The sequence below is a fragment of the Stegodyphus dumicola genome, chromosome X1 (genome assembly GCF_044657685.1).
Source record: "Stegodyphus dumicola isolate Sdum_Otavi_A_Nest chromosome X1, ASM4465768v1".
NCBI classification, from domain to species: Eukaryota; Metazoa; Arthropoda; class Arachnida; order Araneae; family Eresidae; genus Stegodyphus; species Stegodyphus dumicola.
The window spans coordinates 226,790,141-226,806,853 of record NC_140780.1 but is presented as its reverse complement, the minus strand read 5'-3'; the positions used below and the strand labels follow the sequence as shown (position 1 = coordinate 226,806,853).

Sequence of the window (16,713 nt, the reverse complement as noted above, 5' to 3'; positions counted from 1 at the left end):
GTACAGCCTGTCGGAAACAACCAACCAGCCTTATGGTTTGGTTTATTGTAAGCACTCGAGGGCTGTTATGCGTAAGGGAAGAGATGCCTTCAGAGAGGACGTTTTAAAGGGAACCGGCTCGTATACCAATCAGCCTCATGATTTTTCTTCAGTAGTGCCCATTTCTGCTCTGCTGGTTGTTCTGAGTATTTCTTGTGTATTATTAGTTTTTTCCGAGTTTTTTTGGGAGGAGGGGGACACTTACATAAAATGAATTTCACCCTTATTGAAACAGCTAAAGGCAGACCATATGCAATGTATAACCACTGCCGGTATCGGCAGTTTCATGTTAATGGAAATTCCAGACTAATAACGAGAAGGTGTATTAAAAGCAAAACTGAAGAGGCAGAGGCTGGATGACGACGCAAAATGAAATAGCTTTCAAAGTTTCAGAACATATCTGTAAGCCAGACGTGGCCAAAGCAGAAGTTAAACTTCAGTTGTCAGTTGTAAACAAGCAAGAGAACAAGATGGTCCGACACCAAAAAATTTTAATGATGAAATCAATCGACTTGTTTGACAAAGATTATGAATTTATAGTCAATATACTAGTACCTCAAAGTTTTAAGTCATCTCTTCAGAGAATAAGAAGGAAAGCTTAAGGGTCCACGCTGAAGCCATATGGCGTTAATGATACAATAGTTCCTAATGAGCTTAACAGCTTTCCTTTGTACGAGAGCAAAAACACAGACAGAGTTCTTTTCTTTAGCACTGAAAAGAGAAGACAGGTTTTTTAAACACAGCTCAAATTTTTTTCACGGATGAAACATTCAAAAGTAGTTGCAAACAGTTTTCTCAATTGTATTCCTGGCATGCAACTCGGTGAACGAACATAAAGCTCCGCTTCTTGGTTTATTTAATTATGGCAAAGCATTCGAGCGCTATCTGCCTAAATGGATGGATGTCTTCATGGAGGACTTCTTAGGGAAACTGGCTTGTATCCACGTTATTTTTAAGCTATTAAAAGAAGACGCTAGATTCAGTCCGAAATGCATTGTAATGGATTTTGGCTAAGATGCAATTAATGCATAAGATGCTTATTTCCCAATACAGCCATCAACGCATGCAATAACCATTTTATAAAAGCACTTTGGCGGAGCATTCAAGAAACTGTCTTGGTAAATCTTGCATCGCAAGAATAAAGAAATTCGACTAAGTATAAAAATGTACGCAATATTAGTTCATCTTCCTCAGCAACTCATCGACGAAGGCTGGTTAATAATAGAAGGAAACTGTCCACAGGAACCTAAGTTAAGATAATTTCTTGACCATTTTGTAAATAAACGGCGTGATAACTAAACATTTTCCTGTGGAAATGTAGAATTGTTATATGGAGAAACACAAAACAAATAGTATTGTAGAAGGGTGAAATCATAGACAGAACAAGCTTATTCAGAGACCACATCCACCATTCATGCGAATTATAAAAACATCAGAGAAGATTCAAACTACAAGGACTATCGAACCAGTAGTGGAGATATGAATACTTCTAGAAAGAAACGGCAAAAGCATACTTTCCGTTTGACAAGACAGAAAGTAAAAGTGCATTAATCACAAAACTAGAGTAGGTTTAAGAATATCTTTTTGGTATTGCCTGAAAGAAACTGAAAAAAGACAAAGGCCTAAAGAGTTCTTATTGATTTTACAACAAACTTTAATTTAATTATAGTGATATAACCAAATCAATGCAATTAAATTGTTAATTGATTCAATAGCCAAGGTTATTCATTAAATGCAGAATTAAAAATTTAGGTTCGTCCAAGTGTGAAAAAGTCATTTCATTTCTTGGGTCATTCCGTGGTATTCGTATGTTATGACCATCTTAACTAATATTGGGAAAACTATGCAATTTCTGTTTTCGCAAATTAAAATTTAATAATGTATAATTTTAAATGAAAAAAAATGGCATTATTTTATTGTGTATTTCTCAGTAATTTCCAAGGCGGAATACCTAATTTTTAAAGAAAAGCAGGAAAAAAAAAAAAAAAAAATCTCAAATTCGACGTTTGATATTTCCTTCCTGCTTCTGATTTTATATTTTTGAAGCAGGAAATTGAAAATATATATATATATATATATATATATATATATATACCGTTTTACATATTTTAAATTCAGTAGCAGGATTTGGATTGGAGGAAAGTGAGTCCTTGAAAGTGGATGCCGGGGCCACGTGCCTTATCTGCCCCACTGGAAATAAGGCTCAGCTCGGTATATTAAAAAAAAAAAAAATGTTTCAATGACGAAGAACCAAATTCATTTAATGATTTTTAAACATGCCAGTATTTTGCTGCCAGGTCGAAACTTAAAGCGTGAAAGGAAATTACAAAGGATTGCAGGATACAGTCAAGGGATCAGGCACATTTAAATACACTAAAAAATTGAAATTTGTTTTTATATTAAAATTTGATTTCTTAGAAAAAAAAAACTAAAACAAGAGCCCTGCAAAAGTTCGCTCTACAACCAAAGCTATGGTAAAAGAAAAAAAAGTTCTAAGTTTTGCTATTTAAACAGCCAGGCGGTTTACTTATACTTATTTATCTTAAAGTTATTAGGTATTTTCTCCCTCCTTTCCACATGCCTTCGCGGTAATTCGAAGCATACTCGATGCGTATTCGAGAGGTCCAGGGTTCGAATCCCGGCGAAGGGATTGCACATTTCTCATGTCTTCTGCTTCAAAAAAACCTAATGACTCTACAAGTGGTGCCCGAACTAAAAGGTGGTGGACGATAATCCGTCACTATAAGGATTTGGCGATTGGACTCCCAGTCGCCCTTTAAAAGGGAAAGTACATAGGGCATTTTTCTCCCTCCTTTTCGCATGCCTTCGTCGTGTAATTAGAAGCATACTCGAAAGGTATTCGAGAGGTCCAGGGTTTGAGTCCCGGCGAAGGCAATGCAAATATTTCACGTCTTTTGCTTCATAAAAACCTAATGACTCAACAAAGTTAAAATTTATCATAAATGTAATATTCCTGCTTGCTTGTTTATCCGAAACTGCTGGTCAGAATTTCAAAAAATTTCCTCCAGCTGCATAAACTTGGAGTTACGATGTTTTTAAGAAAATAAAATTCCATTATTTTTAACGTAGTCCATTTTAACTGTATACTATTTTTCTATGACAGCAACTATGAAATCATTTCCTTAAAAGCTTAATTCGTTTTTCATCAATAGATGGCAACAGCAGCTTGACTTTTATTCACTCATTGTTATCGTATGAGCACAGGTTTTCTTTCGTTAGTTGCACTGCTGCAGCCGAAGAAGTTGTTCCTATGTTTAAACCTTCGAAACTCGTTCTGCAAATTTACGAATATTACGCTGGTTCTTGTTGCTAACACCTAGAATAATCGTTATTCGGCGTATTATTTTAATTCAGACAGCAAATTCATTACGAAGGATATTGACAAAAGTATACGAAATTTCTCGCTGATAAACCAGTTATAAAGATACTGAACATGAACATGTACTGTACTTTGGGGATATTTTGTCATTTTATAGGTAGTTGACTCCTTTAGGTTAATAGAACCATTCGTTACCTGTTACATACATAATATAAAAATTTGTTAAAATCTATAACTGTTCAGTCCCGAAGCTAAAATTTTTGTATAATAATTTGTATAGTATTTTTTTTTCTTTTTTCATAAACTATTAATCCAAGTCGTTGTTCCAAGTAATCGAAAGATAATTAAGAAGATACGATTTTGTGCGGAAATGCCATTAAACTGTATAAACTGTTATTACTCATCCAGGAATCAACGTTTCTTATGCGCAAGTGCCACTAAACCGTCCGCTGAAGACATTTAGCAAATTCCTTTTCTTTCAAACAGCTGAAGGGTTACCATTCAGTTTTACTTTTCGAAGCCAAGTAAGATCCAAAGTGCGTATAACAGAAAACAAAAGAAAGATAAATAGAGTTACCAAACACAAGAACAAGTAAAGAAAATAAAAAGTGTTAAGATAAATAATAAGCAGACTATTTAACTAGAATAAGTGCATTAAAAGCAAGACATAGCAAAAGAGGATAAATATAACCACTGACATTAGAGACATATTTTATTAATTACAATAATAGGGCCAATGTTTATAGTACTATAAATTAGGTCAGAGGTGTCGAACTTTTTAGCATCCCCGAGTCACAATGGAAGAAAACGGGATATTTTAGCCATAAAAATTATTTCTAACACCAGTGGCAGTAGGTGACCTTCAACTTAAAGTGAATCGCACAATTGCGTTGGTTTCACTGAAAAATTTCAGGTCTGCTTTGGTTTGACCGCTGAAAGAAATTGTTGAATCTACGAGAAAAACGTGCGAGTTTTGTTCATGTTAGTTCAAATTTGCAGTCCGTACTATATATAAGAAAGCGCATATATACACAAAATGTTAGTGACTCAGTGATTCACTTGATTCACATGGCGAGCCACCACTGCCTAACTCTAACCCTAATGAGCAGATTGAGAAAAACGAAAAAGAAAACAAAAACGTGGAAACATATTTAAGTAACTTTATTAATTTATGACTTTTTAAATATAATGACCTCAACGCATAATTATTTGACATTTTACACATAGCATTTAATTATAAACTTTATAAATAAAGTAAAGGTAACAAGAGCTCATAAAATTAATGTGATATCTGGCCTTGAATTTGAGAAACTAATGCATCAAAGTCTGGTTCGGTTGAAGTAGTTGCAATACTCAGGGAATTCTCACGCTGTTTATCCGATTTTCTGCTTCTAAGTTTATACTTAGTGTGCTTCAGTCTTGAAAACAGTTTTTCACAAATGTATGTGCTGCTAAATAATGATAAGATGAATAACATATGAATAACGTAGCACGACATGTTTGTTTCTGGGTAATTTATAAAAGTCTAACAAAGAGAACTGATCAAATTTTTCCTTAAGTTGAATCTCAGATTGCAACACTTTTTATCCTATACTGCCTGCCATAGAAAAAGCAACACCATGAATGCTTACCCACACACATAAATATGTATATTTCGGGAAATACGTAGAGGAACAAGTCCTGGAGGTGATGCAAAATGCAAGTTGGTCAAGTTATAGCGTGGGATGAAAGGGAAGGAAAGAGTGGACGAATCAACAGTTGCAACTCTTTGTTGCTTAGGGAATCCAGAATTTCGAGAAGCTCAATTATAATCGTTATTCCAGAAGACGAGCGTGAAAACAGAAATGCCTGAACGAAGACGTCGTAGGCAGTTTCGATAAACGGGCGACTTTAGGGCTGGTCAAATTGCAGGCTTACGTACAGCTGGTTGGTTTTACCGACATGCTGGAATGCACGTTAATACATCCACAGTGCATAGAATTTGGTCTAGATGGATCGATGAAGGAAATGTGAATAGTCTCGAACGACGAGACCCATTAGACGTACTATAGAACGCACAGATCGACGCAGACGAAAAGAAGCGATGGTTGCCTCTATAGATATTTTGCGGAATGTACAGGGAACTTTAAATGCTCCAATATCCGAGAGAATAGTTTCCTGACGTTTAGCTTTAAGTAGATTTCACATCAGCCGCCCTTTACGAAGACTACGATTAACGCCATATCATCGACGCTAAACACTGCGAACGTCCACGAGCCACTTGGACATCTGAATCTCACAATGTGGTACTTAGCGACGAGTCTCCGTTTTGTTTATCTGATGAAAAGTACCAGTTAAGTATCTGAACTAACTGAATCTGTACTTCGTAGGGTTGCAACTTGCATTACCGCGAATAGTGGTAATACATCTTACTGATTCCCTATATATTTCAGCACTGTATAAATTTATCTTTCTATAAGCAACATCACTTATTTACATACCCATGTTCTGTCTGTATATCAACTGACATCACATTCTACCCAATGTTACATGGTGTTGAAGTTTCTATGGTGGGCAATGTATTTGAAAATTTGCAGGCAGCATATCAATATCGACTGCAAACAGAATCGCAAAACATAAAAATTTTGAAATCTATTTTCAAATTCTTATAAATAAACAAAAATGAAGGCTGCATATTTTTTTCCATTTTTAAGATTATGTATGCCAAATATGTTGAAATGTAAATAATTTCTTGCATTAATTTGATCCTGCCATAATTTCAGTTCCATTTGAAAGGCGTTTACAGTTTGAAACATTATGCTAACAAGTTGGTTTTATATATCCGTGTTTAAGGCATTTAAAGGAGCAGTCAAATGCTTCAAAAACACTATCTTCGAGCCAGTTGGTATCGTCAATTTCTGGCGCAGATTCTGCTTTCGATGTCATAAGCGATTTGGTTTCATTTAAGTACGTTACAAAGTCTTCTTAATGTTTGCCCTCGACGGAGCCCTCTTACGTCTGAAAAGCATATGATATTGCCATATTCGGTATCCACCCTTTTGAGAAATTCCTTGAATTGACAATGATTCAATCCCCAGGCCCTTATAAAATTCACAGTTTTGACTACGATTTGAATAATGCGACCCATTTTTAAATCTTTCCCGCATAAATTTTCTTGTATATCATGCAACGGTATTTCATCAAAGGAGAGTTTTTAAGAGCAATGACATCGTGCTCTATTAATTTTATAAGTCCCTCTCTTTTACCTATTATAGCTAGTGCACCATCTGTAACTTGAACCGCGACTGCAACAATAAATATGTGGGATCATGATATTTCTTTTGCGCTTCGCACTCGCTTCTTGGGCCACATGAAGCCTGCGGGCAGTGATTTGGACTCCACTTAATTAGATAATTTTAAAGCATATGATTAGATTTCTTATAAATTATATTATTTAAGATTATAATTTAATTTTACATGTTCCATTAGAAATAATAGTAATGAAATCTGAACTAGACTGGAAAATTTAATATAGTTAAGTGCAATGCAGATTATTATTCTATACTAAAAATGTAAAAGCCTGCTAGAAATACTTTTAGTCAATTGTGCTAGAAATACTTTCTGTCATAAGTAACGACGTAAATGTTTATAAAAATTATTAGTTAAATATATTTATTTCCTATGAGTTAGATTTATTATGAATTACACTAGAGATATTATTAAAAATATTTATAATCATTGTTTACTCAAATTACGGAAGTTAGATAAAGTTCAGTTTTATTATTTAATTTTTATTAGTTTTAATTCGAAAAGCAAATTAAAGAATTTATACGTCATATAACCCCTGTTAACCCCTGAGATAACCCCTGAGATATGGGAAAGGGTTACAGAAATGGCTAAAAGAACCTTTAATGGCAATGATACAAGGAAAAAAAATATGAATTGGGGGTGGTTAAAAATGTAAAGTTCCTAATAAAATAAAAAAAAGCATAAAAGGAGAAAAATAAAAGGAGCATAAAAGGAGAAAAATAAAAGGAGCATAAAAGGAGAAAAATTAAAAGGTAAAGAAAGGTTAACATGAAATCTCTTACAAAAGCATTATTATACGTTCAGAAATACTGACGTATAATCATAAATTTTAAATTAATATAAATTGTTAAACTAAGGATATTTTCTAAAACATTTCTAGAGTAAGTTAAACTGTGCTACAAATTAAAGTATCTACTTTCAACAGTTCAGATCCAATAATTAATATGTTATCCTATTCTTGCAGTCAATCAATTTTTACCAAATAAAAAAGAAAGTTTACTTTGCAAAAATTTATTAACTTTAAAATTTTTGGTTTCAAACGTACCTTCATTTTTCAGTAAAAGATAAATCTTCTGAGCATGGCATAGAAAAGTTCGCAAGAGTTAAATGCTTGCAATAGGGAGTGAAAATTCTGCAATTAGCAAGTTAAGAAAATTAGATGGGATTAATCCATGTTTTAACATTATCCTTATAAATGGAAAACTTCTGGTCAGATTGTGCCGAGGTATCATTCATACAAGTAGAATTAATTTTCTTTGCCTATGAGTTTAATTTTATCATTAAAGGGATATGCATAGAGATACCCTAAGGTAAAGATGAAAATTATCAATGCGAAAAATTTTGAAGCATTTTTAAATAATAAATTAATTGAATATACATTACCACATACAGAATTTTTCTGTGCAGAATACATACATTATTTCCACATTAAATTTGTACTGAAAAAGAAGAGCTAAATAAGTTTGGTTTACACGGACTATGGCAAAATACATGAAGGCTCTCTGCCTGTGATATGGAATGCCTTTGTGAAGGTAAAGGAAACCTTGGCTCATATTCACAGTACACATAAAATGAAAACCAGAAAAACTCTCATGCAGCTAGCCCATTCACTGAGATTTGAACACAGGTCAAATTATCAGCGTTTATGCAGTTACCGCTAGTTCGCTGGTGAACTGAAGAGTTCTTGTAATTAATCTAATGACAGGCTATGTATTGAACAAGATATTAAAGAAAACAGAAGGTACATGACTAGCCAACACAAACGTGTGTTGAAATGCAAGTTTGTTAAATGAGTTAAATTTATCTGTATGCCATTATGAAATATTATGATTACATAACATGAAAATATGAGTGAAGAAGGAAATGAGAATGTAAAACATTGTAATCTAAATGTATAGCATTAGGAGCATCTGCTATTAATTCCAATACTGCTTAAAAGTTTATAAAAATATATATGAGATATATTATAAATCATATAAACTTATTGCATTATAAATTGCAACAGTTAGGAATATTATTAGCGTAATTAAGCGACCATATCTCTTTAAAAATAATTCCATTGAAACCTGAAATTAGATTGAAAAATAATTTGCGTACTGAAGATTAATCTGTGCCAAGATGTTAGAAAATCTTCTGTAAACTACAGTTATATGCAAAAGTTTATAAAAATTATCTTTTAAATATAAACTGCATGAATACAATACAATACAAAACTATATAAATTCTAATACACAACAATAAATGAATATATGATGTGGGTTTAAAAAGAAATGGATGAACAGGAAATAAAAAATCCCAAGCTATTATGAATACAAGGGAGTTTAAAATTTTTTATTAACTTTGAAAATGCTACAGATACTCATACTTTTCAATTATTGTTAATTAAATGTGTTTCAAAGTATATCGGTTAGAGAGGTAATTGGAAAACAAAATAAATACTTTAACGTTTCTTATATTACAATATGGAATCTCTAAGGAAGTTAAATAATTTTAAAATAACTTCAATGATTATAAAAATGAAAAGGTAGTAACAGTTTACTAAAACATATATTAATAATAATATTGGTGCAAACTTAGAACCTCGGTTTGACAAACTGAGTTTAATAAGCACAATTTTTTAAATTAACTGCAACTATTTACCTAAAATGGTAAATATGAAAACATTTAAAACTATTAGAAGAAGACTTGTTAATATTTATCAAGAAACAAATACTTATATTAACTCTACACATTCATATTAATGTATTTTCTCAAATTCAATATTTGATAGGTTGGTTATGCATATAAATTGATCAGTGTATGAATGTCAAAACTTATATATATATCAGCAAGGCTAGGCTTTGTAAAATGGTTTGGAGTTCTTGGGAAGCACTAAACATTTCTGGTTCATTATTCTTTTAAGCATTACAAAACTGTAAATATGGGTTTAATAGAATTCATATTCACTTTAGCGTGTTCCAGGTTTTTATTTAATATTTGTTTTATATGCACAATATTCACAATATCTGAAAAATGAAAATAGAAACTTATTGTCTCAATCTAATGTTCCATTTATTAGGCTAAATGACTTTTTGTTGCAAAAATGTTCTTCTTCTGAATTCAAGATCCTAGAAAAGAGGAGAATGCATATGCAAAATCATGCATTTCCCAGTTTTTCTTACATTTGGATCTGCCTTGGTACAATATTAGTCGGTATATTAAGTTCATTCGTGCTTATTTGTAAAGTAATATATAAAATGTAGTCCTAATAAATAATAAATAAAATAAAATAGTCCTAAAACCATAATTCTTTCAAGAATTACTGCAGCAGGTCAACGATACCATCAGAAATAGCAGTTTAATGTTCTTTTATGTTACTTGACAAGAGTCTGTGCCACCACTTTCTAATTTGTTCATGATACTGTTGATTTTGTTCATTAAGGCTGAAGTTTTAATAAGTCTTTTAAATATCCAGTCTATATTTTGAAGATTGTGATGAAATTCCTTCGTCATTGGCATTGAGAGATGTAGTGGTCTGAGTCACCCTACTCCCTATATATGGAAATGTGAGAAGAAATAGTATGTGGGGAAGAGGCTATGATATGTTACATACTGGATAAGAGACTGGTTGGAACTGTTAGTTTCTCTGAAGTTTTTCGGAAGAAATCGTGTGCCGTCCTTCCTTCTGGAGCGGAGTCTCATGCATGTTGCCAGCTTTCCAGTGCTATTATTTATTTTCAATCTGTACTTTAGATGACAGTGCGGCCAACGGGTGTTGACAAATGAACGTATCTGCATTTGAGTTGCTTGCTTTGCAAGTTCATCTGCTGCCTCCTTTCTTGATCGAGTGCCCTATTATTCAGGACACAGTGTAATATATTTCATTTTGGGTTGAGACTGAATTAATATTCAGTATTACTAGCGAGCAGTTCACTGGATTTTTCACAGCCAGAAGTCCTACTCGACTGTCGGTGAGAACATTTATTTTCAAATGTAATTCAGTAGCACAGGAGAATGCTACTTGTATGGGGGGGGGTTAATTCTGCTCGGAAACCGATGTTGTTGTTCGAAAGATATTTAATGGAGATAATTTCGATCACAGCCGCTGCCCCACTTTGTTATCAATTTTTTAACAATCAATGTATATTACAGGCTATTGTTTGTGGATTCGTCCTGGCTGGATGTTAAGTGTATTTTGTTTGCAGAGGATGCCTGATATTTTTTGTGGGGGAGAGATTATTGTTCGAATTATTCTGGGATGAACAATTTCCCTCTCAGTTCCCCACTTTGTTTTAGTTGTAGATCTTAAGTACTTGCTGCTTTAATTTCTGCCGTAATGTTGAGGAGAATTACTCTCAGAGAAAAATGGATTATGTTTGAAGTCGTTCTGTAGACTCCGCTCCGTGATCTGCAGGAAGAAAGATCTTCGTATCACTCTAAGTGTTCTTATTTTTATGGCTGCCACTGGATGAGCCCATATTGCTGCTCCATATGTTATTATTTTGAAGATGACTGTTTGAACTAGTATATTCGTCATATGCGGATTTTGGCTCCATTTGAAGCCTTGCGCACAACGTAAGGTTGTAGTCATTACATTTGTTCGAAGCTTCAGAATTTGGAGGTGCGGAATCCAAGAAAGTTTGTGGTCTATTGGATTACCAAGATATTTGATGCTTTTTTCATTTTTAATTCTATGGTCATCGATTTTCAGAGGTATATTTTTGTGATTTTTCCCCTTCCCTTTATGAGTTATTAGTACTAGAGTCTTAAAGAGAGCAATTTTTAGCTTCATTTGTGAACATTAGTTTTTAAAGTTATTAAATGATTCGTTACTATTATACTTTAGGTTTTCTACTCTGATGCCACTTGTCTCAAAAGCTATGTCATCTGCACAGGAAAAATTTTGGAATGAGGAGGCCACGTAAAGTTGACAATTTTATTGAATGCAAAGTTCCACAGGTCTGTACTCATGTAAGATCCCTGTGGACATCCTCTTGTTTGGTTTCTTGAGATTATTTCATTATTATGCAGAACAATACCTTACCGTTGTAGGGAAATTCTTTAGTAATCAGAAAAGTATTTTTATGGCAAAAGCTGTTCCTGCAGTACTGCTGGCCATTAGAGATAGTCAAAAGCATTGACAACGCCCAGGCATATGATTATTGAATATAAATGATTCACTTTATTGCTGTTTACCTGTTTGATTAGTTAATCAATGGCATTAATTACGGAGCACTGACTGCGGAATCCGTACTGATAACGGCTTATATAAGGGTTCTTGACGAATAGAAATTTTAGTCTTCCAATGATGCACTTTTCGAGAATTTTACCCAAGGCTGGGAGAAGACTGATGAGCCGGTATTCTATGGTCATCGTTTCTATCATAGGCTATCATTTCTTGCTAGATTTTTGATCATCTGGGTGATTTTCAAAGAAATATTCACCTGGTGTAGAGGAGATTTCTATGCAGTTTCTTAGTATCCTCTGTTCTTCAGTGCCTTCATTAGAACAGTCTCAATAACAGAGCCAAATATAAGAATAATTGCTGTGGATGTGGCATTCGTCAGATTTCTTGAAGAATGCAGGGATGCAGGGGAATGTATCTAGGGCAATGTTGAATACTTTATTCGCTGCGATTCTGTAGAGAGGACCATATATATATCTTTATTTTAAGAATAGTAGCTATGCCAGTATCTCTGTTTTGCTGTAATAATCATTCTCTTATGGATTGCCCTTTCTTTGCGGTATTGTTCACATACTGATTTCTTTATATTTTCGTCTCTTTTCTCATTTCATTGGTCTACCAGATAATAGTTAATTTTTGTCGGGGAAATTTTTATTTTGAATTTATTGCTGTTTGAATTTAATTTATTGCTGTATATCTTAAATTCAGTTGGAGCCTAAAATAAAAATGCGTTCATTACTTTATTATTTAACTAATCTAATTTCATTTATGTATTACCTCTCACCAACTTACATATATATGTAAGGGAGGTAATGTTTACGATTCAAAAATTCAATGTTGAGTTTTCAATGAATAATACGAATTAGGGTCCTCATAATGTATGCCCGTGAGTATGTGTGCGTGATGATTTTTTCGTCCACGATAACCTTATATGAAACTTCCAAAAAGTTCCGTTTTCTGTATTTTAGCTTTCTATATTCATATAAAGAGTTGATTAGATTTGGGGTAAAAGTTGAACAACTAGAAATGACACTTTACTTGAAACTAGATGGGCGTGAGCACGCTTGAATCGAAGCATCCGAAGGCATGCTGTGCCAGCGCTTAAGCAAGACTGCCGATAATGTGAGGGAGCTTTGGATGCTCCAACAACACTAAGAAGAATTTCTTGACAGTTGGTCGAAAGCGATATACAGTCATGCCTTTCTTTACAAAGACTGCCACAGTGTCGTGAGAAAGCCATTTGGACTATATAACAGAACAGGGTAGTATACAGCAACGCTCAGATCTGTTTTAAGATGACACTAGTCAAGTAAGACCATGGTGGTGATGCGGAGGTGCAGTCTGGATGCAATTGTGCCTAATGCTAAGTGCCAGCTTCAAACGGAGATCGAATTGTGGGGGAACAGTTGAAAGCATAATGTCATCCATCCCTCAGAACACTGCCTATAAGCTCATTTTATCTGTACCTCGAAAGGTTGCTTCTTGTATCGTCTCATGTATATTCGATCGCTAAAATGCATTATATTTTTTAATTTAAAATCACTTATTCATATATGCATTGTTTATCTATATGCCAATTGTCATCATATTCTAGTAATTCATTCAAGGTATTACATTTTCTCGTTTGGCAGTGTATCTCTGTATTTATTCTTGACATAACTGGATATTTTCGGTCAAGGGTTTTCAAGCAGAACTCATCACATTCCAAGTTAAGAGACCTCCTCTAAAAGACATTTTTGCCATTAAAAGTGCTATGCTTTCGTTTACAATTATTATTGGGTATGAATATATTTAATTTTGCTTAGCGTTGTTGAATTACACAGATCGGACTCAAGGAAAAAAGTTGCGAAATATCTTAAAATTTGCAAATGCTTTTCAGAACGAAATAACTAATGAAGAAACTGACAGAAAACAAATTCATAAAGAACCTTTGAAAAATTTTATACTTACCAACTTGAATCTTTGCAACTTTGGTCCTGCTGCAATCAAAGGTCGGTGTTAGAGGCAGTTTTAACTGCTTCTCGTAAGCTCCTATAAATACAAATAAGCATATATATATTTGTCATAACATGAAACAAAAAATGCTCAAACATAAGCATGCTTTAACTAAACAGATGTTTCAATTTTAAAAATAATAGATTTCTTTTACATTAATGCATGAAATTAAACTTTAAGAAAATACAAGGTCTGAACTACAGAGGAAGAAGAAAACAATTTCCAACTCTTTGCGCTGGCGTATTACAGATTTGTTCAATGGTACTGATATCAGAAATTGTGCAGGTATAACAGCGAGTTTCAAGAAATTGACTACGCGACATTTTCTGACTCCAAAGTTTATTTGCAGTCCGCAATACAATAACTTGTGCAATATAAAATCATTGCTCTACAAGTAGATTTTTATCAATCATCGGCTTTCATAACGCCGTATACGTTCGTAACGCGTTTACATAGCCGTATGCATCCCAAAAATGTTCTAAACCTTTTCTTTTCTAATCAAAACATTTCACATGCATTTTTTTTCACACGCATGATTAGGTCAGAATTTTGGTTTACATTCGGCATAATAAGTAAACAAAATATAGCTTTAAGTTATGTGTACCTGCGAAATGTAAAATAATGTTAGGATATTGCAGAAAAAGGATATGCTGTAAATCTACATCAACAGAAATGATGGCAGAGTTGTCATCTAAGTTTAATGATTCAGGCACAATAAATAACTTTGTAGAGGAAAAGAATTTACAGGTGATGCATGGAATATAAGAGTTTCTTGAATTTCCATTGAAGCCTAAATGTAGGAAACACTGCTGAGTATAAATTTTAAAATTATATTGCTAGTGATATCAGAAAAAGAAAAATGCATATTTAGAAATAGTAAGTCGGTAGTTGAGAAATTGTTAGTGAATAGCCACAGAAAATTAGCTTACGTTAATGAGTATGAGATAAACATTATTAAACAGAAAGAAGGAACAATGTTATAATATAAATGCAAGAAAAACTAAAATTAAATATTATTACATATTACACATGGAGAAAGAGAAAACAGACATCAGGAAACAATACATAATTTCAACACAAATTTCTTCATAGTATTATAAGAAAGGTGAGAAAGAAGCATACAATGAAAGTAAATAATAAATACCAACTATCAGGGTTTGTTAATAATATTCGATGCTTCATTAAAAATATAAAGTATTTTTACTTCTGAAGCTACATAGAAGTTGCGTAGCATGGTGCGACATCCTTTTTTCTTATATATATATACATAGTTTTCAGTAGCCTGAAGGTTAATGCTTTAGGAAAGAAATACGCCCGAAGAAAGAACTGGTATACAATAGGTGGTCTATTTCTGGATCACAGGATTGCAGAAATATGAGTACAATGCGGCATGGACTTCATAAACTCTGATGTACTAAATGATAGCAATTAAACAGAAAGACGAAGTTGATATTTTGGATAAATTTATTGGAATTAGTAACGTGTCAGGTAAATTTAAAAGTTGGCTACTTATCTTGATTTAGTATTGATAAAAATCATTGCTAAATCACGCAGGTACAAACCCTGTGCCGTATAATGAAGAACAAAAGGTAAAAAAAAAAAAAAGAAATTGAAAAAAATTTTAATAAGATAATAGAATTTTCATACATAGAATGCTGATATTTTAACTCATTTTCGAATTTCAAGAAGGCGTTGTGATGCATCACAAGAGAGCTTGAATAGTTCTCCAGATATGAATGCGAAAGGAGAATATGGATTATCATTCGTAATTTGGAACTAACAGCATTCACTGATTGAAAAAAATAAAGAAACTTAGACTTTTAAGTGATCTGCTGCGTAATTTGTGCCCCAGGTCGCTTCATAGAAATTTAAATACTTCCTATTTCAAGCATTCATATTTATTCGATTTTCTTGAATTTATTTATTAAAACTTCAAAGCAACTGATCTTACCTCGTAAGAAATAATAGTAGGCCTTACAACAAGACACAGCTACAAAAACTATTAAGTATTCACTTCTTTTCTAAACACTTAAAATGAATATAGATTAATTATTCTTTACCTTGCCGATAAAATTCTTGGCATACTTGATAGCTCCACCTTTGACTTATTGCCCATGGACGGCAAGGGTTGCATAGATCAGCACACTTTAGCGCTATCTGTATATAGATATATAAAGAAAAATATGTTTCAGTATTTATAAAACAATAGAATATAATCATAAGAATATAAAAAATCATAAGTATTTTCGGTAAAATTTCCTTTTCCCATCGCTTTTCTTCCCTTCCAAACTTACTTCAGACTTTTCAACATTCAAATTTCTTCCTAATTTTTATCGCTTCACGGACGCTGTTTTTATTACTCTAAAAAGCATTGTTTTCCAATTTTTTTCTTTTTTTCTGATAATTGTGGCAATGCTTTTAGTACCACTGAGAAATCTACTAGTTCAATATATTGAAAACTCCAGTCAAGTAATTTATTTGATTTTAAATAAGGTGGAAATATTCATCTTTATAGAAGTTTAAACAGTTGATTTATCAAAATATTTCCAAATACATAGATGTATGCCAACTGAAAATCCAATCCTTAGTAGGCACAGAAGCGATATGTCAGAGATATGTTAAGTGATATTGTGGTAAGTAATAGGTGCATCGCTACTAAAAAACTGCTTTTAATTAGTTGCTAGAACAGCAAACTGGTAGCTAAATTAGTCAAATTACACCATTAGTAACATTTCACTTTTTATGCACAGGATATAAAACCAAGTAACAAACTACTTAAGAAAATTAATAAAATTAAATATGCGAAGAAATGGTGAAGAGCATTAGCTCTTCGGCTTAGGAATGAGCTAATCAAATAATGGAAAGACGAATGCGTCGAAACGAAAAA

General features: G+C 33.0%; 1 protein-coding gene across 7 annotated transcripts in view; it reads right to left on the bottom strand.

Moving 5' to 3' along the window:
* LOC118189173 (uncharacterized) overlaps nt 1-16,713 on the bottom strand; it is a 298,250-nt gene that overhangs the window by 27,207 nt on the left and 254,330 nt on the right. For all 7 annotated transcript variants that reach the window (XM_085808704.1, XM_085808699.1, XM_085808700.1 and 4 more), the window contains 2 exons: nt 15,887-15,983; nt 13,782-13,862 (listed from right to left, as the gene is read on the bottom strand). In XM_085808704.1, the coding sequence (XP_085664830.1) occupies nt 13,782-13,862; nt 15,887-15,983 (178 nt within the window). The remainder of the gene's footprint in view (nt 1-13,781; nt 13,863-15,886; nt 15,984-16,713) is intronic.